Source organism: Diorhabda carinulata, chromosome 5 (assembly GCF_026250575.1).
Source record: "Diorhabda carinulata isolate Delta chromosome 5, icDioCari1.1, whole genome shotgun sequence".
Lineage (NCBI taxonomy): Eukaryota > Metazoa > Arthropoda > Insecta > Coleoptera > Chrysomelidae > Diorhabda > Diorhabda carinulata.
In genome coordinates this window covers 31,299,409-31,321,206 of record NC_079464.1, presented here as the reverse complement: position 1 = coordinate 31,321,206, position 21,798 = coordinate 31,299,409, and the positions used below count along the sequence as shown (strand labels likewise).

At 32.8% G+C, this 21,798-nt stretch overlaps 1 protein-coding gene across 5 annotated transcripts in view; it reads right to left on the bottom strand.

Annotated features, from left to right (window-relative positions):
• Nucleotides 1-21,798, bottom strand: part of LOC130893781 (uncharacterized) — a 67,073-nt gene that overhangs the window by 31,674 nt on the left and 13,601 nt on the right. The window contains exons 1-3 of one of the 5 annotated variants that reach the window (XM_057800148.1): nucleotides 16,448-16,566; nucleotides 13,468-13,734; nucleotides 2,217-2,428 (exon numbers count right to left, since the gene is read on the bottom strand). In XM_057800148.1, coding sequence (XP_057656131.1) covers nucleotides 2,217-2,428; nucleotides 13,468-13,540 — 285 coding nt within the window. In that variant the 5' untranslated portion in view covers nucleotides 13,541-13,734; nucleotides 16,448-16,566. Of the gene's footprint in view, nucleotides 1-2,216; nucleotides 2,429-13,467; nucleotides 16,567-21,798 lie in introns of those variants that run through there. The other 4 variants (XM_057800149.1, XM_057800150.1, XM_057800147.1 and 1 more) reach the window with 4 other exon arrangements.

Here is a 21,798-nt window from a genome sequence, read left to right as displayed (position 1 = left end):
GATAATTATACGATATTAATTGACAAGATTTTGGCTTTAATTGACGTTCTAATGACAATACGATAATTATACGATATTAATTGACAAGATTTTGGCTTTAATTGACATTCAAATGACAATACGATAATTATACGATATTAATTAACAAGATTTTGGCTGAAATTAAGAATAAAAAGACAATACGTCGATTTTACGATATTAATTGACAAGATTTTGGCTTTAAATTGACGTTCTAATGACAATACGATAATTATACGATATTAATTGACAAGATTTTGGCTTTAATTGACATCCAATTGACAATACGATAATTATACGATATTAATTGACAAGATTTTGGCTTTAAATTGACGTTCTAATGACAATACGATAATTATGCGATATCAATTGACAAGATTTTGGCTTTAATTGACATCCAATTGACAATACGATAATTATACGATATTAATTGACAAGATTTTGGCTTTAATTGACGTTCTAATGACAATACGATAATTATACGATATTAATTGACAAGATTTTGGCTTTAATTGACATCCAATTGACAATACGATAATTATACGATATTAATTGACAAGATTTTGGCTTTAATTGACATCCAATTGACAATACGATAATTATACGATATTAATTGACAAGATTTTGGCTTTAATTGACGTTCTAATGACAATACGATAATTATACGATATTAATTGACAAGATTTTGGCTTTAATTGACATTCAAATGACAATACGATAATTATACGATATTAATTAACAAGATTTTGGCTGAAATTAAGAATAAAAAGACAATACGTCGATTTTACGATATTAATTGACAAGATTTTGGCTTTAAATTGACGTTCTAATGACAATACGATAATTATACGATATTAATTGACAAGATTTTGGCTTTAATTGACATCCAATTGACAATACGATAATTATATGATATTAATTGACAAGATTTTGGCTTTAAATTGACGTTCTAATGACAATACGATAATTATGCGATATCAATTGACAAGATTTTGGCTTTAATTGACGTTCTAATGACAATACGATAATTATACGATATTAATTGACAATATTTTGGATTTAATAGACATTCTAATGACTCTACGATAATTATACGATATTAAAGGACTAGATTTTGGCTTTAATTGACGTTCTAATGACAATACGATAATTATGCGATATTAATAGACAAGATTTTGGCTTTAATTGACGTTCTAATGACAATACGATAATTATGCGATATCAATTGACAAGATTTTGGCTTTAATTGACGTTCTAATGACAATACGATAATTATGCGATATTAATTGACAAGATTTTGGTTTTAATTGACGTTCTAATGACAATACGATAATTATGCGATATCAATTGACAAGATTTTGGCTTTAATTGACGTTCTAATGACGATACGATAATTATGCGATATCAATTGACAAGATTTTGGCTTTAATTGACGTTCTAATGACGATACGATAATTATGCGATATCAATTGACAAGATTTTGGCTTTAATTGACGTTCTAATGACAATACGATAATTATGCGATATCAATTGACAAGATTTTGGCTTTAATTGACGTTCTAATGACAATACGATAATTATGCGATATTAATTGACAAGATTTTGGCTTTAATTGACGTTCTAATGACAATACGATAATTATGCGATATCAATTGACAAGATTTTGGCTTTAATTGACGTTCTAATGACGATACGATAATTATACGATAATAATAGACAAGATTTTGGCTAAAATTGACGATATAATGACAGTACGATAATTATACGATATTAATAGACAATATTTTGGCTGTTATTGACGTTCTAATGACAATACGATAATTATACGATATTAATAGACAAGATTTTGGCTAAAATTGACGATATAATGACAGTACGATAATTATACGATATTAATAAACAAGATTTTGGCTGTTATTGACGTTCTAATGACAATACGATAATTATACGATATTAATAAACAAGATTTTGGCTGTTATTGACGTTCTAATGACAATACGATAATTATACGATATTAATAGACAATATTTTGGCTAAAATTTACGCGATACAATGACATTTCAACGATTATTCGATATCGATAAGTAATATTGACATCCTAAATACTTCGTTACGAACAACGCCCTACCGAAATGCCCCGTATTTCGGATTTATCGTCATATTTTTTCAGTTCCACCCCTCATAATATAAAAACTTACGTCAACATTAAAATCGGCGAATGTAACTGAAAAAGCCCTGAAGGGCGGCGATTCCTTAGGAACGTATCTATAAAACTCCTCGTCGTTCCAATACCATTTGATCGAATACAAAGCGACTTCCTCGAGATTGTATTCGCAGGACAACGTTACCGTGTCACCGGACAGCGCCGCTTCCGGTACGCCGATCCGCATCTCCTTCAGGGCCCAAAATCCTGCAAGAAAAAATAAAAAAAAAACAATCCGGTTTGAAACTACAGAAAAGATTCGCGAATTTTCGAAACGGAAATTGGCCTTAAACAAAATCCAAATACGAGGTTAGGTTTATTCGGCTACTATTGAAAGTTGGCAACATTGCATGTCGTATCTGTCGGTTTAAATCGAATAAAACCGACGATTCTGGTTGGGAGAAACGTTCGTCGTCGATTAAATGTAGTTCGACCCCGGTAATTTCAATTGAGGACCTCGCCGAATGTAAGAAGGACTTTTTGGCGAAAATGATTTATTCTATTTGGGGTTTAGCCGTATTTCTGAGGTAAATAAGCCATTTCTAAGCGCATAACACATACCCCGAAACTTATTAGACTCGGGTCATATTCGTACGGATCTTTTATTCAAGAGATCGCCCGCCACAGTTTCATATTACACGATTAGTTTTTCTACGAGGATCGTCTGTCAACTACAGGACCGTAACAGGATATAATATACCCGCCTACATCATTTTTAATTCGAAAAAATAAAAAAAAAAATAAAAAAAATTTGTTTTTCTTTGTTTGTTAAACGACGTCTCGTCGAAACTTACATCGAGCCTTAACGGTGTAGTTGGTAAGTTCGTCGAGATCGGAGGTACGAATCGTTTGTCGAACGAAATTTTTATTTTGAAATCGATTTACGAGGTAGACAAAAAAACTTAGTCGGAGAATAGATCTTCTGAGAGTGTGTCAATAACGAAGGCTAGGAGGAATCTAGTCGCCTCAATAGACACTTGAAGACTTCGGAAAAGAAGGATATCAAAATAAAATAGAGCGAATAAAGCCCGAAACCCACTAGTAACACGCCACGCCACGCCACCTCACGCCATCTGTCGAATATGTGTACATGTGTTTTTCTATTTAATTCAATATTAATCGGCCGGCCACGCCACGCCACGCCACGCCACTGAGTTTGTACGCATATTCGACACGAGGAGTGGCGTGCCGTGTAGAGGACTAAGTTTGTACTTATATTAAACACGAGGCGTGGCGTAGCGTGTAGTGGACTGAATTTGTACGTATATTAAACACGAGGCGTGGCGTAGCGTGTAGTGGACTGAATTTGTACGTATATTAAACACGAGGCGTGGCGTAGCGTGTAGTGGACTGAATTTGTACGTATATTAAACACGAGGCGTGGCGTAGCGTGTAGTGGACTAAGTTTGTACTTATATTAAACACGAGGCGTGGCGTAGCGTGTAGTGGACTGAATTTGTACTTATATTAAACACGAGGCGTGGCGTAGCGTGTAGTGGACTGAATTTGTACGTATATTAAACACGAGGCGTGGCGTAGCGTGTAGTGGACTGAATTTGTACGTATATTAAACACGAGGCGTGGCGTAGCGTGTAGTGGACTGAATTTGTACGTATATTAAACACGAGGCGTGGCGTAGCGTGTAGTGGACTAAGTTTGTACTTATATTAAACACGAGGCGTGGCGTAGCGTGTAGTGGACTAAGTTTGTACTTATATTAAACACGAGGCGTGGCGTAGCGTGTAGTGGACTGAATTTGTACGTATATTAAACACGAGGCGTGGCGTAGCGTGTAGTGGACTGAATTTGTACGTATATTAAACACGAGGCGTGGCGTAGCGTGTAGTGGACTGAATTTGTACGTATATTAAACACGAGGCGTGGCGTAGCGTGTAGTGGACTGAATTTGTACGTATATTAAACACGAGGCGTGGCGTGCCGTGTAGAGGACTAAGTTTGTACTTATATTAAACACGAGGCGTGGCGTAGCGTGTAGTGGACTGAATTTGTACTTATATTAAACACGAGGCGTGGCGTAGCGTGTAGTGGACTGAATTTGTACGTATATTAAACACGAGGCGTGGCGTAGCGTGTAGTGGACTGAATTTGTACGTATATTAAACACGAGGCGTGGCGTAGCGTGTAGTGGACTGAATTTGTACGTATATTAAACACGAGGCGTGGCGTAGCGTGTAGTGAACTAAATTTGTACGCATATTAAACACGAGGCGTGGCGTAGCGTGTAGTGGACTGAGTTTGTACGTATATTAAACACGAGGCGTGGCGTAGCGTGTAGTGGACTGAATTTGTACGTATATTAAACACGAGGCGTGGCGTAGCGTGTAGTGGACTGAATTTGTACGCATATTCGTCACTTGGCGTGGCGTGGCGTGTAGTGGACTAAGTTTGTACGCATATTCGACACTTGGCGTGGCGTGGCGTGTAGTGGACTAAGTTTGTACGCATATTCGACACTTGGCGTGGCGTGGCGTGTAATGAACTGAGTTTGTACGCATATTAGACACGTGGCGTGGAGTTTTACTAATCGAAATCTGTATTTTTCGATTTAGTTGGAACAAAAATATACGAATTCACGAAATTTGTAATCTTTAGTTGATTTAATATTTCAAATAACTAAAGTAGAATTATTAATTAGGCTCCGTCTATAAAATTAAGTATCTCCCTTTAGTGATAAGGGCGGTAGGGACATAAAAGAGATTTAAAGATAAAGATAAATCGCGATTCTTAAAGTGTTAAAACTTTTTCAATATTTCCCTAGTTGGTAAAATGAAGCAGCAGCGCCGTTTACATTAAAATTTGAACTTAAACGAAGCGGATGAGAAAAAAAAAAACACATTTCGGATGAGAGTCGAAAAATTAATATTATATTTCATACGATGGATCGATGCGAGTATACGAGGGTAGTTTCAAATGACCGCAATAATCAACATCGTAAAAAATCGTCACGTCCGGTAAATTCGCTGATTTTTTTTACCAAAATCTCTTCATCTATTTTAAATTATGTCTCCACGAATCATTTTTTTTAATTTGGGAACTAAATATGAACGGAAATAGTCGAAAAGTTGAAAAACTATCAGTGTAATGATTACTTGAATTTACTTCGGTTTCTAGACTTCGAGGGTCCCAGTTTTGGTACTCAGACCAGCTAAAGATTGGACTCTATCCAATCACACGTCACACATCCGCTCTAAGGCTCTTCTTCTTTCCCATAACTTGCAGATGGCCTTTTTTATTCTGTTTATTCTGTATCGGCAACGATTTCTTGGTTAGGAGTTGGCGTTTTTTTTGCACGGATCATGCGTTGATCTCCCGTGTAATAAAACAATTTTTCTTTCCTCAATAAGCTTGAAACCTTCGAGTAATAAAATTCTTCAACGCCGGTGTCCCTTCTCCATTCTGATTCCAGTAATTTCCGTGCATATTTGATCGCCCTCGTAAATTTATATAATAAATGAATAGATACGATGGTAATTTCGCCATTTCTTCTCTTTTTTTTTTACTTATTTCTTCGCCTCCGGGGAATTCAGCAACGGAATCGTCAAGTCGGACAAAAAATTCGCTATATCCGGACGAAAATGCTATTTTCTTATTAAATGAGCATAGAGATTACTATTTATCGGTCGCTGTACACGGTTCTGTTTATATTTGACGAATAAATTCGATTAATAATCATATACGAGGGTGAAAAGTGACTTTAACGCGGATTCGTAAAATGTATTACTTTCCTTAGTCCCCCCGTATTATTAGATATCAAAACATGTACAAAAATGAAACTTAAACAAAATTAAAACTATGGAGAATACAAAAAAAAATCAATTTCAACTTTTATTATTCTCTTTTCTAAACAAAAAATCATAGAAATCGAAAATATTAGTATTTTTAAATATTAATACCTAATTCCATGTAAAATGCTTCCAAAATAATTCCAAAAAATGTCAATATCAATTAAAAACCTTCTAACGTACGTTTGAAATTGTAGCGCGCCCCTCGTATACACAACGGAACGTTGAACTGTACCCTGTTATGACGGAATTAAACACCCAAATTAACATCAATATTTTTATTCGAAACAATGAAATTCGAGAAGCTCTAGAAGTCTGTAAATAGGTTAGGGAACATTAAGAGCCCGTTAAAGCTTCAAGATATTATTGAGACTCATCTAAAACAATAACGGATTTACGGTCCTAACGCCATTTATTCACTAACGATAAACATCGAGACGCTGCGTCATTTGAAGGATGAAGTAGAGATGGGAGCGACAACACACGAATTAATTTACATCGACCAGCTGATTTATATTTGTAACTTTATGTACACCGGTGAATGTACTCTGCATTTTTTATTTTTTCTAAAAGATCTATGGATTGATTTTTATGTTTTATGTTCAACAGTTTTGACATATAATGTTTTCCGTCACATATTGACAAGTGACTTACGTTCTTCTTTTTTAAATCTTACTCGTCATCGATTTTTAGAATTAACAAATTATTAATTTTCGTTATAAAATATGTTTTTTAATCGTTATTTTTAAATGATGCGATGAAATGGTAAATTTTTCCATCTCTATAAAGTGACGTTACGTGGCAGAAACTACGAGACTATTTGAAGGTCGTAAAAGACTGGATTTACATACTATAAGTGTGATTTACATGTTTAGTGGTCGTGACGTTTCGCTGTTATTACGCAATCCTTGTTTCTTTGTTACATCGTCGACGAATTATTACCATAATAATTCTTCGATTAATCCCAGACAAGTATAAAGGGCAACTTACCCTCATGTGGGTATACTCGAACTTAATATTGACCCCGTCGAATCATTGACGACTCGTACGCCGGAAATTGCGTCAAACAAAAAGATTTAGTTAAGTCTAGAGATGGGAACAGGTTATATAATAGAATAATAGTTTTGAAATTTATAAATTTCATCGCTAAAACGGTGTAAAACATCTAAATTATTATTGATGGAAATGTTGAAGTACGATTTTTCGTATTATTAGATCTCGAAATATCGATTTTAATCGATTATATCGATCTTAATATATTTTATACATAAATATAAATGGAATTTTCGTAAAACTGTACATTTTAGTCGAGTCTAGAGATGGGAACAAATAACGAAAATAGGTTCATTTAAATAGCAGTCACTTTTTAATAACTGATCGAAATGTTACGAAATTTGACACACAGTTGATACTACATAAACGTCATATGAATTTGACTACATCGTAAAATAGAAGATACCATTATTATTTAAATTATAAAAACTGTTCTAATAATTAAATATATTATAAAAATAAATTATAACCTCAACAACTAAATCATCAACGTCAAAATGGCTACTTTTATAGTGAATCGAGACTTTGACTCGATACGTATACATCCACTGACATTTGACAGTTACAAATTGTTATTTTGTGTTTATTTAATTTGAATTCGAAACGAAATATGCGTCCTTCCCAATAAACCACCCTTGTCGTCGCGTAAGGGATGATCGCTACCATAATATATCCGGGAAACATTGATAATTATGAGGATGAGTTTGTGAAGCTCGAGGAAAGATCGGGAGGTGTTAAAAGGTCTCAATTTGTCTGTTGGATTTACACTCGGACAGAGAGTTATAGCGGTTGGGAATCGAGGCGGTTCTGACATACATTTAAACTTCAATTTTTGAAGGTTACATTCGTCTTAGGTTAAAATTTTTGATTTATTGGATTCGCCGCGATTTTGAGGTTAAATTTCCCGAATTATAATGCTGCTGACTTGTTTTAAACGTCATCTGTCAAATGTTTACATAAATCTGACAGTTTTCGATACTTCATTTTAGTTTTTGGTTAAATATGTGTGTATACGAGGGTTATCTAACAAGTTTCCGAACTAATGAGGCATATTTTTCACGAAACCATTTTTATTTTCCAGAATTTGAATCTATATACTCGATCTAGTGCAGCCCCAACTCTTATAAACCTTCCTAATGAAACTTTCTTTTTATAAGACCCTCGTATGATAATTATTTTTGGCATTAGACGATCGGTACTTCGGAAATTCAATCCATTTCCGTTTATGTAAATTCGGAAATTAAATTTTCTCTCAACATTACGTTGTATAATCCTTCATCCTTAACCCGAAGGTATGGATAGCCCTCGATTATTATTCAAAGCTCAAACTTCTCATTTATTGATGAATTTACACGAGAGAGAGAGAGAGAAATTTCGTTGATACAAACATTTCGGAACGACCTTAACGAATTGTTCGCTAAATTTTTTTATCAAAAGAACGCGCTTCCATTTCTAGTCACTTTTAGTTTCGATATTTGGCATTACCGATGATAATACGTCAAAAATATGACATTGACATTATGAAGTTTGACGTTTTCGATCTCGGAACGTGAAATTTCTTCGACGCAAACATTAAATTTCACTTCGGAACGACCTTAACGAATTGTTCGCTAAATTTTTTTATCAAAAGAACGCGCTTCCATTTCTAGTCACTTTTAGTTTCGATATTTGGCATTGCCGATGATAATACGTCAAAAATATGACATTGACATTATGAAGTTTGACGTTTTCGATCTCGGAACGTGAAATTTCTTCGACGCAAACATTAAATTTCACTTCGGAACGACCTTAACGAATTGTTCGCTAATTTTTTTATCAAAAGAACGCGTTTCCATATCTAGTCACTTTTAGTTTCGATATTTGGCATTACCGATGATAAAACGTCAAAAATATGACATTGACATTATGAAGTTTGACGTTTTCGATCTCGGAACGTGAAATTTCTTCGACGCAAACATTAAATTTCACTTCGGAACGACCTTAACGAATTGTTCGCTAATTTTTTTATCAAAAGAACGCGCTTCCATTTCTAGTCACTTTTAGTTTCGATATTTGGCATTACCGATGATAATACGTCAAAAATATGACATTGACATTATGAAGTTTGACGTTTTCGATCTCGGAACGTATAATTATACGAGTTCTATTCGAAAAATTCGACGTTTAATCGAATCGTAGTTTTCGCAAGTAAATTAAATTCATTCGAGATCGATGCGTTAGTTCTACGCGCTTACACTGAAAAAAAACATTCGGATACCGAGTTTTCTATTAAAATATTGTATTTTTTATGCATCGGGATCAATTTTTCGTCAAGTTTTCATTCCTTGGACGTATCGTGTGTTACCGCCCTTAGAAACCGTTCGAATAAATAAGAAAAACGTAAAAATATGAAAAACAAAAAAAAAAAAAAAAAAAAAAAAAGAGTTCGTTCGAACGCAATTACTTTTGTTTTTATTCTTATTTCAAGTCAACGTAAGATCGCCCAATAAATTCCACCGTATATACGGTAAATTACATTTCAAAGGTAATTGCCGTGTCATCTACAGAATAAACGGAAACCCCTGGTCGCCGAACACTATAAAATGATACATTTCCCATTATGAACATGTCATTTATGATTTTCCAATCAGATTTTCCCTCTTTCCGGGTAATTATCTTTTTTATATACGAAATATTTCCGATTCCAAAGCTTTTTGGTGCCAGATCGCAAGCACATACGCCACAAATCGTTTTAATTCGCACGTTGTGGACGGGACGGCGGCCGGCGCGGCGATAACAAGTCTCGACGCGTTTTTTCGACGGTCGCTGTGAGTTTCTAGCCGAATAAATCATCGTGGACCCCCATCACCACGTCCAACGTAGACTTCGTCGAATCTCCCGTGTTCATAGCGTCCGCTACTCCTAGGGAACGTCAAAGAACCGCAATATTTTGCTTAATGTCGATTGTTCAAACAGATTTCAAAACGTAACGTGTCGTTTTCGTATTTTGAGCGGGTTTATAGTGTGTGTTGATGGTTGCATCTCGATTTTATAGGTTTGGTACTGCGCGTTTACGTGGTTCGTCCGCAAATTGTATTTTTCTCGTTTAAATGGAACGTGTACAATACTTAGTAGGTTTTAAATCAATTATTTAAACGGGAAAAGATATAAAGGGTTGTATCTGTTAAATAATGTTCCCTGTTGGGTCAGATGATGTGGCGTTTTCCTTTTTTCGGGGGCTAGGATTATGTTAAACAATATTTTTCTCGTTTGCAGGGTAATTCTTTTAAGGGTTGTCGATTTTCTTTTCGGTAATGCCGCATTTTTCGATGTGGCAATTTCTTTTGAAATTTTGTTCGTCTTTGAAGTTCGTTGTGCCTCGATTGCCATTCTGTTGGAAAAATTTATATGTTATAGAGAAAACAAGCTTCTTATTTCCACTCTTTTCCAGTGAAATTACTAGTTTTTTACTTTATTAAATCCCGTTTCTGTTTGTTATACGTCGATTGAGAATTTCAAGAATTGATTTTGGGAAAAAACGACAAAAAGAACAATTTTTGAAGAGACCCGAACGATAACCTCATTAATACAATCGATTCAATATTGGTCGCAAAAAATCTGATATTCCCAGCGCCGTTGTTACCGTATTTTCGTTAAAGACGCGGCGCGTCGACAACAGAGCCCGTTTTTAAGAATTTCTAGGACGTTTTCCACACAATCGAACGATTTGGTAGCGGCGAGTTTCTGTTTTTTATACGTCGATTGAAAATTTCAAGAATTGATTTTGGGAAAAAACGAAAAAAAAAAACAATTTTGGAAGAGACCCGAACGATAACCTCAATAATATTAATCGATTCAATATTCGTCGCGAAAAATCTGATATTTCCAGCGCCGTTGTTACCGTATTTTAGTTAAAAACGCGGCGCGTCGACAACAGAGCCCGTTTTTAAGAATTTCTAGGACGTTTTCCACACAATCGAACGATTTGGTAGCGGCGAGTTTCTGTTTTTTATACGTCGATTGAAAATTTCAAGAATTGATTTTGGGAAAAAACGAAAAAAAAAAAAAACAATTTTGGAAGAGACCCGAACGATAACCTCAATAATATTAATCGATTCAATATTCGTCGCGAAAAATCTGATATTTCCAGCGCCGTTGTTACCGTATTTTAGTTAAAAACGCGGCGCGTCGACAACAGAGCCCGTTTTTAAGAATTTCTAGGACGTTTTCCACACAATCGAACGATTTGGTAGCGGCGAGTTTCTGTTTTTTATACGTCGATTGAAAATTTCAAGAATTGATTTTGGGAAAAAACGAAAAAAAAAAAAAACAATTTTGGAAGAGACCCGAACGATAACCTCAATAATATTAATCGATTCAATATTCGTCGCGAAAAATCTGATATTTCCAGCGCCGTTGTTACCGTATTTTAGTTAAAAACGCGGCGCGTCGACAACAGAGCCCGTTTTTAAGAATTTCTAGGACGTTTTCCACACAATCGAACGATTTGGTAGCGGCGAGTTTCTGTTTTTTATACGTCGATTGAAAATTTCAAGAATTGATTTTGGGAAAAAACGAAAAAAAAAAAACAATTTTGGAAGAGACCCGAACGATAACCTCAATAATATTAATCGATTCAATATTCGTCGCGAAAAATCTGATATTTCCAGCGCCGTTGTTACCGTATTTTAGTTAAAAACGCGGCGCGTCGACAACAGAGCCCGTTTTTAAGAATTTCTAGGACGTTTTCCACACAATCGAACGATTTGGTAGCGGCGAGTTTCTGTTTTTTATACGTCGATTGAAAATTTCAAGAATTGATTTTGGGAAAAAACGAAAAAAAAAAAACAATTTTGGAAGAGACCCGAACGATAACCTCAATAATATTAATCGATTCAATATTCGTCGCGAAAAATCTGATATTTCCAGCGCCGTTGTTACCGTATTTTAGTTAAAAACGCGGCGCGTCGACAACAGAGCCCGTTTTTAAGAATTTCTAGGACGTTTTCCACACAATCGAACGATTTGGTAGCGGCGAGTTTCTGTTTTTTATACGTCGATTGAAAATTTCAAGAATTGATTTTGGGAAAAAACGAAAAAAAAAAAAAACAATTTTGGAAGAGACCCGAACGATAACCTCAATAATATTAATCGATTCAATATTCGTCGCGAAAAATCTGATATTTCCAGCGCCGTTGTTACCGTATTTTAGTTAAAAACGCGGCGCGTCGACAACAGAGCCCGTTTTTAAGAATTTCTAGGACGTTTTCCACACAATCGAACGATTTGGTAGCGGCGAGTTTCTGTTTTTTATACGTCGATTGAAAATTTCAAGAATTGATTTTGGGAAAAAACGAAAAAAAAAACAATTTTGGAAGAGACCCGAACGATAACCTCAATAATATTAATCGATTCAATATTCGTCGCGAAAAATCTGATATTTCCAGAGCCGTTGTTACCGTATTTTCGTTAAAAACGCGGCGCGTCGACAACAGAGCCCGTTTTTAAGAATTTCTAGGACGTTTTCCACACAATCGAACGATTTGGTAGCGGCGAGTTTCTGTTTTTTATACGTCGATTGAGAATTTCAAGAATTGATTTTGGGGGGAGCCAAGCTGGACGCCAAATCCCGTCTATTAGTGTTCCTAGCGTCCGCAGCTTTTTGGGAATTTTATTTTATGAAAAACTCCCGTAGAAAACGGGAAAATCATTGCCGGATATTATTTTTTATCGTCGGATAAATTTAATGAAGAAAAAACTGCTTTCTCGTCCGTTCTATTAACCGGATTTAGTCACAAGTGATTAATTTTTATTTATAAACTCGATTAAAACGAGATATTTAAATGAAATTTTCGTTCGAAACTTAGAGATTCGTAATTAATTTAGATTTGAAAATCGAAAAGATAATTTCATCTAAACTTTCGTTTTTTTTTTTGCCCGAGGAGTCAGAGAAGTTCATCGACAGTAGTAAATAAAGACTCCGAGGAAGGCTTACATAACTATTAAGATAAAAACCCTTCAATTTTACGGGTCTTATCTCGTTGAAACTTTCAGAGTTTCTTAAATTTATTAGTTTCAAAGTACGCACATATATAAGACATAATATAAAATATTTTAGTAAAACTATTGATAGAAATCAATTTTCCAATTAAATATCCTCATCTCCACGAATATTAAAAAAAATAAAGGCACGTGAGTCCACTGAATCTCTAGGTAGAACATCTAGTTACAAAAAATTCAGTTTGGCAACACTGTTTCCCGTAGCAAACGATATGACTGTTTTTACCTCGAATTTCCAGCAAAAAATGTGTCAAAAAGAGATCTGACATCATATCTAAGTGTTTATATAAAAAAATCATGTGTAAAAATTAAAAAAAAAAACACAATTTCTTATAAAAACTAAATACTTACCTTCTATAAATAAAGAAACAATCGCAAAGATTGTTAGGTAAACCCGTTTCCCCCCCAATTTTGATCGTATCATCCTTGATTGTCCTCAAAATCCTTTTAATAACCTGGATCTAACGTTTAATCTGCTATTTCATCAATTGTAAACACTTTTAATGGACTGAAAATAGCTTAATAAAATTTTATATCGACTGAAGCTTCTTGTTTAATACTCCGTATGCCGATATAGTTTTAATATCGCTATCCGAAGGTACTATTTTGTTTTATTTTCTGTAGAAATAAACAGAATTGACCCCAACAATTGTGCAAAACAAAGACAAATTGTGTGATATAGATATATCAGGAATCAAAACTAATTTTCTGAAATTTGTTCTCGAATATTTACAAAAAAATGAAAATTTTCAATATTGAGGTTGATATACTTTCCTTTCTTCTCGTTTACTTGTAGTACTTTATAAAAGCAACACATATTTTCACAATAAACAGTTTTTTATATTACAAAATTTCATTTCATTCCAGTATTTTACATGTTTACATTCTCTAACAACTTTATAAACACCACTCGTATCAATAGTTATTACCGCAGCAACCAAATTATAATTAATCTTAAGGTAAAACATGAATAATTGCGTATAAAATCGAAAAAAACTATAAAAATTTCAGTAGAACTGTCATTATTATAAATATTTCCTAATTCTTCTTAATTCATTGATCTCGTAGTACTGTGTTTTCCAGCCAAGATTACTGTTCATATAAACAATCTCTGATCTTGTTTAGGCAACACCCATTTCACATTTACTTCATCCGTATCTGTTTACCAGTACTACCAACACACCTTTCATTGATTACATAAATAATGTAATTATATCTTTGGTCTTGTTTAGGCAACACTTTTTACAAACATTTTAAAAATCTGTGATTGTCACTTTAAAGTACTAGTATAGAGATGGGAACTTCTATTTCCTTCCAATGAAAATAACAGTTTCTGAAATTATATTAGAAATTCTTTTATAGACATTTTTCCTGGGAGATGGTTAGGGTTGAATTAATTCAAGTTTTTACGTGACTGATATATTTCATGTACAGTTTTTTGTACGACTAAAAGATTATCATCTATATATTTTATTATAATCGTACTAAAATGACAAAATTTTGACTTTAGATTATGTTTAACAATATAAAGTGATATTTAATGCATATAAGAGTTACCAAAATAAAAATCTAAGCCCTCACAGAACTAAGAAGTCAACTGAAAACAACCAGTGTTTAACAATATGAAGTTTAAAATCAAAAATATTTCATAAAAATCAGGGTTACCAAACTAAAATTATATAATCTCTAAAGCAGAAAAGTCATATGAAAATAATCAAAAGGTAATTTGAATAACTGTTATTTCTTAACTGACAGAAGTGTACGTACAAATTCCCATCTCTATTTTAACATGGTCCACAAATTAAGTATCATTTTACAGTTTTCTGTAATGTGCCAGATTTTCAGTTGAAAGTGGAGATGGCGTAATGAATGACATTTCAAATTTAACAGAAAGTAGTAGGTTCGTTGGAGGTGGTTGATCTGGGATTCGTAATTCATTTTATTTGTTACGTTATATTCAATTCAATCAGTTATATTCTTTGACGAGACAAAGCCAATTTACTTTATTTCCTTCGGTAATTTCACAGAACAAAAATAAAACGTAGCGTTTGCAATATTTTATAACTACAGCAATTTCTCTGTTGTATTGATTTCCGCTGCGATCCTAAAAGATGTTTTTATTGAAGTGACGTTCGGTAAAAGGCGACATTTTCGTAGCTGTTCAGTCGCTGTCAACTTCCTATCAAAAGTTCTATTTTTCAAGTGAAAGAAGGCGCAAAAGTGTATGAAAGACATTTTCAGTCGACGAGTTCTTAATATCAAATCCTTGTCGATAAAATCGGTAATGGAAAATTTAACAATTTACGTTTCATAATTTTTTTTTTCTTACAACTGCCAATTGGATAAAAACGAATGAAATAAACAGTCGATCAGGATTATTTTAAATTGACAGGTTAAAATTAGACTGTAACGATAATTACAACGTTGCCACGTTGCAATTTTTTTCCAATTTCTATTTAAAATTTCAAACTATGTATTCATTGGTTTCTCAAAATAAATAATTATATACGAGGGTAGATCACAATTGTTGGTACGGTAAAAAATTTATTATTTTTGTAAATAGTGCAAGAAAAAACGTATTTGAGCTGTTATGAGGAAAGTTTTATAGGGAATATAATTTTATAGTGCCAGGACCGGACCTAGTATATAATTTGGTTTTTATAAGGTGTTTTTATCGATATAAAAGATATCAAAAAATAGTAATCTGGGTTTTAATACACCAATTTTAAAAAAAAAAAAAACGAACGGAAAGTTAATTTATAAAACCGGAAGTACTGATTTTCGACATCCGGAACCTCGATAAGTGGATTTCACGATTTAGAAAACGCTAAACAGACGTGTTTTCATTATGATCTCAAATTACTTAGATTTTGATAATTTTATCATTGTTGCCATTTACCTTAAATATTTTCAAGAACATTTACTTTTGGGAAAATTTACAACGAATTGTTTTTTTGATAATACAGTGTCGTTCTAGCCATTATTTACAAACAAATATTGAATTTTGAATTAAGGAAAGTTATCTTTAATAATTTATCATAAAAAATAAAATTATATTATACCAGGGGTACAGAAAATATACTTAAATTAACTTTAGCTACTTCACGATATTACGTGGCCATTTTGTGATTCAGGAGGCAATTAAATTGATTAATTACAACCATTAATGTTGATATTTTTTGTAAAAACTCGAAACTACTTATGAAAACGATTTTTTTATCGTCTATAATACAAAAAGAATTCAAATATTCAACATCAGCGAGATTCGTTTTTATTTGGAGCAGTGTACGTAACAAATCATAGATAATAGCGAAAAATGTGAAAATAAAACCTTATTAAGCCATTACGGAACCAAAACACGTGCTAGTGGCATTCAAAACTCGGAACGTATCGGCAACATGCGCTGAAAACTATCGTTGATGTTTCCGGACCGAAAAGCGCCGCGAAACTGAAACAAGTACACGACGTCGGGACGCTGACGACGTCGTATTTTTCGTTAAGAAGATCTAGGAAGCCGGCGCGACAAAAATAAAGAACAATATTTCGGTTCACCTTGTCTAATCTTTTATAATTAGTCATCCAATTTGGAAACCTAACCATAAACGTATTTGTCGTGAGAATAAAATCATTCGTACGTCACGTGATAATAAAAAAAGTACTGAAAAATGACCCTACTAATATTTTCATCGATTCTTCGCGATTTAATCAATCTTCTTGAAAATGAAGAACCACGTAACGATAAATTGAAAGAAATTGACAAGTCTACGAAGTTTCTGATCTTATAAACCGAGATGGATGTCGCTCGAGGCTTAATACATATGTATAAATTGAATTTTTTAATGTATTTTCTCGAACTTCAACTTTAAATCAAAAATAACGAGATATCTTTAGAGTTATTACCATTGTTTCTTTATGATTCATTATCTCGTACAAACCATTAACTATGTAACAAAAAAAAATAAAAATAACGTTGTCTCCTGTCGAATAAAACTGAAAAGTTGTCTCATTGCGAAAAATAAAAGTGAATAAAAGATTGGATAACCCGAAATCTAGCACAGGATCGGTTCGGGAGTTTCAATGTTTCAAAATTATACGATTTCAACACCTACATTCTATAAAGAAAAACTTTTAAATATCCTATCAAACAAAAATATGTGTATTACTTCCAGTTTACTTTCTAACTCATCTCTAATTATTTTTTATTCGGTTTTTTTATTATTAAAAAATGACAATATGACAAAAAATGACAATGACAAATGACATTATGAAAATGGTTATATCATAAATGTCAACGTACCTTTGACTAATTTTCATTTTGCATCCTGATATATTCACTTCACTTTTCAGTATTTTATAACAAATCACAGTTTTATCAACCCGAAAACACTTCAAATTAACTCAAAATAAATATTTCACAATCTTAATTCACACCTTGAAACCGTTAAACGAACGCCATTTTGGATCACGAATTTAATAGAAAAATTAAACACCATAAAAGTTTAATGTTATATAGTCTCAAACTAAACTCGTAGATATCGAATAATTACTCTCAAGATTTGGGATCTACGAATTAGTGCAGTTTTAAGCTTATAAACACAATTTTTCACTCTTGTTTTCCACAACCAAATTATTCAGATTTTAATGAAGCAAATTCGAACTCAATATCAACACTTAGTCTGCACTGTTGCCGGTTTTATTCGTCTGTGTAAAAATCAAATAGAAAATTTCTTTAATAAAATATAGTTTTATTTATTATAAAACGACAGGTTTATATTATATCGATAAAAAATACGTTTTTTAAATAAAATATTTTATATTAAGTATCGAAATATTAGAAATTAATGCTTCTAAATAAAGTTAAGATATATCTAAAAATCTTTTTAAATATGGCAACGTTACAATCGTTTTTCACGAATTTATACGAATATCGACAGAAATCTATCGAGGTCGATGAAATGTACTTATCGCGACGTTGCCAAAGCAATCTATTCTGCTTTTATTTGTTTTTTTGTGAATTCATTTATTAAGCACTATTTTCCAGAAATTATATGGAGAATATAAACTATTATGGTATCTGTGTAGTATATAATAGTAGTCTTTGTCATTTCATCTTTAACTAAATATTTTTGAGTTAAATTTCATTGGAACAAAACCTGCAGGTGCTTTTTTCAAAGTGATAATATTGATTTTAATAATTATTCTCATGATAATAACTTATAGCGACTACTTGGAAGTCAAAATTTTTCAGAAAATTTAACATAAAAATCAAATTAAACTGTGTAAAAATTAAAATCCGATTTCCTTGATGTTCCTTCATGTTAAATGCGACACTTGTCAAAAATCAGAACATAACTTATATTAATGTTTTCATAAAAAATTTTAAATATTTAGTTTATTTTTCTAGTAATACTAGGAAAATATTATATTTTTTTATCACTCTGACAACACTGTTGAGCTAAAGTTGGCGATCTTTGAACGCTGTTTACAACGTTGCCGGTCGGTTGATAGAAATATGTTTTTAAAGAAAACGTTCGTTTCCGTGAATTTTCTCTAGTTAACTTGACATAACTACCAAAAATTTCGTTTTGAAAGTTGTAAGGAAAACCGATCCTGATAATGGAAGTACAATATCATCCATAGTGCATAAATAAAATGTGAAGAGCGATAAAAATAAATCTCATCCTTGCAGTATAACAAGAAATTCTCCAGAAAACGTAGAAAAGAAAATTGAAAAAAGACGAGAAAGACAGAAAATATCAATTTACACATAACACAATAAATCGAAAAACAATTCAATTTGCATGTGAGCAATTCATTTCAGTTTGTGCCCCGTTTAAGACTGTTTAGCCCCCACGGCGGCCGCCAAAATAATAAAATACTACCGCCTCCAATGCCGGCAATTCATCTTCGGAATTTATCTTGTGTATTTGGTTTACAATGCTGCAGCCGATGCTGCGGTCATCGATATAATTTGTTAACCTCTCCAAAACACCCAAATCGCAAAAGAATTTATCAGAAAAAAAATATATATAAATATTAGGTATCTTAATATTTATATTAATACATAGTTTTTTGTTTAAATCGCTTGCAGATATGACATTTGCTTACATTGTTGTCACGTTGTAATTTTTGTCAGTTATTGGTACAAAATCATATCCTAAGATTGCATTCAATATAAACAATTAGAAATAATAGTGAATAGTTTTGAGCAATTTCTTATAAAAGAGTAATAATTAATCATTGATAATATTATTCAAAACTATTAACACTAAAATATTAATGTATGACACGACGTTCTGTTTATTATAACAATAAATCCGACAACATCGACTTTGTCGCAGGGACGCCAACGTTTATAAAGTAATTTTTACTAATAGAGATATTCTTGAAAAACTCATTTATTATGACCTTCAATATTTGACCTTGCTTACACGAAATTATAAAGGATCTTTTTAGTATGGTTTAGAATGTTAAAATAAAGGTTCAACTTATAATTTTATCTAATTCGGTTATCCTTTGAATAATTCAGAACATACTATAGACTGTTTGTTTTGTAAATCGCATATTCTTTTATAGTCAATCGAAATCGTTCGTATGCTACATGGAATTTTCCATGCAAACATCGTCCTCCATTTTATCTGCATACAATTTTTCCTTCGAGTTTCAAAATTTAAACTCTGCCACTGCATACAAACTTTTTATTTTTTTGTCAAATCGATAATTCAAAAAAAAATATGACAATTGAAATAATGAATAAAATAATGTATACTTGTATGTACAGGGTGGACAGATATGTTCTTACTATAAAACGTGGGTTTTAATTATTTTAATCTGTTTTGCATATAGTGGTTTATCTTATGGTTTTTATATTTAATTTGTCAGGAGGCGTGATCTATATCTTAAACTTTAAAAAATCCGACTACGAGGGTAGTCCGAAAAGTTTCCCACTTAAGTAATATCTTCCCGAGCACTAAAGTGAGGTTATAGCACAAAGTTATGAATAGTTGTGTTTGGGCGTTGGTTCTGAGCGTATAAAATTGAAAAGAGATTATGGAATAATGAATTGCATTAAATTTCAATGTTTTTTACTTAAAATTAATGTTGAAGTATTCAAAATTAATGATTATCAATTTATAGACAACAAAATGCTATTTTAGAAAAATCAGCACATCACATAACGTCGTTAACCAAAAATTATAACGAATATAGTTAAAATTGGCAAGTTTTCGAAAGTCAATTTAACTTTATACCCCTGTCGCTTAAACCAACAAGAAATTTACCCGTCGCGGTTGATGTACATCTCCGACATATGATACTTTAACTTCGAAATGAAGAAGAAGACGAAAAAGAAGAAGAAAAAATAACGTAGTGGTCGTCGAAGTTTCATATTCCATATTGACGTGACGGTATATGAAATATTTATCACTTATATTAAGGAAAAAATTCATTTTTTGTCATTATATGTATAGGGAATGTCAGATATATACGTATCGTGATATCGAATGTCACTAAAACTTCATTATTTCGTATTTCCTCGAAAAGTACAGAACTTTCGGAAACGTGGCAACGTTGTTATAGTCTACTCTTATGTACGACAGAATAATTACGAATTATATTCTGTTCTCGGACTTGAACAAATGGCACGGCGGTCATATTTAGTTAATTTAAAAAAAAAAAAAAAACGTTACGTATTTTTCCATCTTTTACGTACCGATCCGAGCGAAATGAAATTCTTCTAGAAAATTCTATTTGATATACACGCCTCGTTAAATTATTCCAATGTATTGAATTGCAATGCAAAGAATTTTACGGACGATATGATATTCAATTATAACTACGAAAAGCGATCCGTTTTTGACAAAAAAGAAAGCAAATACTACGTACACCTACAGGGATTTCGGAGGGAATTTGCTATATAATTAATTCGTTTAAGTATCAACGTTCGTCTGGAAGCGATAAAAAACATTTCGTCTGTATTCTGAAGTACAAGGTTCGCTTAAAAAGTCTCCGAATTCAATTTATCGAGAAATATTTTTTCGGTCGTTAAAGTGAGGTTATATTTCAAATGTATAAACTGATAATGTTGGAATATTCGTTTTGGGTAACAAATATTTAATTTTAAAATTGTATATCGACATTATTTTGATCTTAATTCGATTCGAACGTTTCTAAAAGTCTTATATACGAGGTTCATTCCAAAAATATTGTTATATTGAATAATGTTTTGGATTTATAACCGATTTAATTAGAGCCGGACCTGAAAAGGGCGCAAGAAGTATCGTTGTTGCTTTGCCAAGGGGTTCAGGACGGACGAAAAGTTTTTCCATAAAATGAAATGCGGTTAGTGAAGCGTTCAAATGCTCGTCAACTAAACGCTTTTTATCTTTTTCAGTCCGAGAGTTTTCCCTTATTTTCCGAATCTCTCAGACTTCCGCCCCGTGCCCGTTATAGTCACTTTTTTAACTTAATACTTCCTTCCCTAATCCCGTTTTATATTTTCTAAATATGTCGCGACTTTTCGATAACAGACGTCCTCAACAACGTTACTTTTTTAATCTACTTCTCTCCCGGGATGTCTTTTTGACGACAATTGACAAGTGACATTGACATAAAACATGGTAGAAGTTCCCAAATTAACATTAAAAGTTTTCAAACTAGTTGTGTGAATAAAAAACGTGAGAG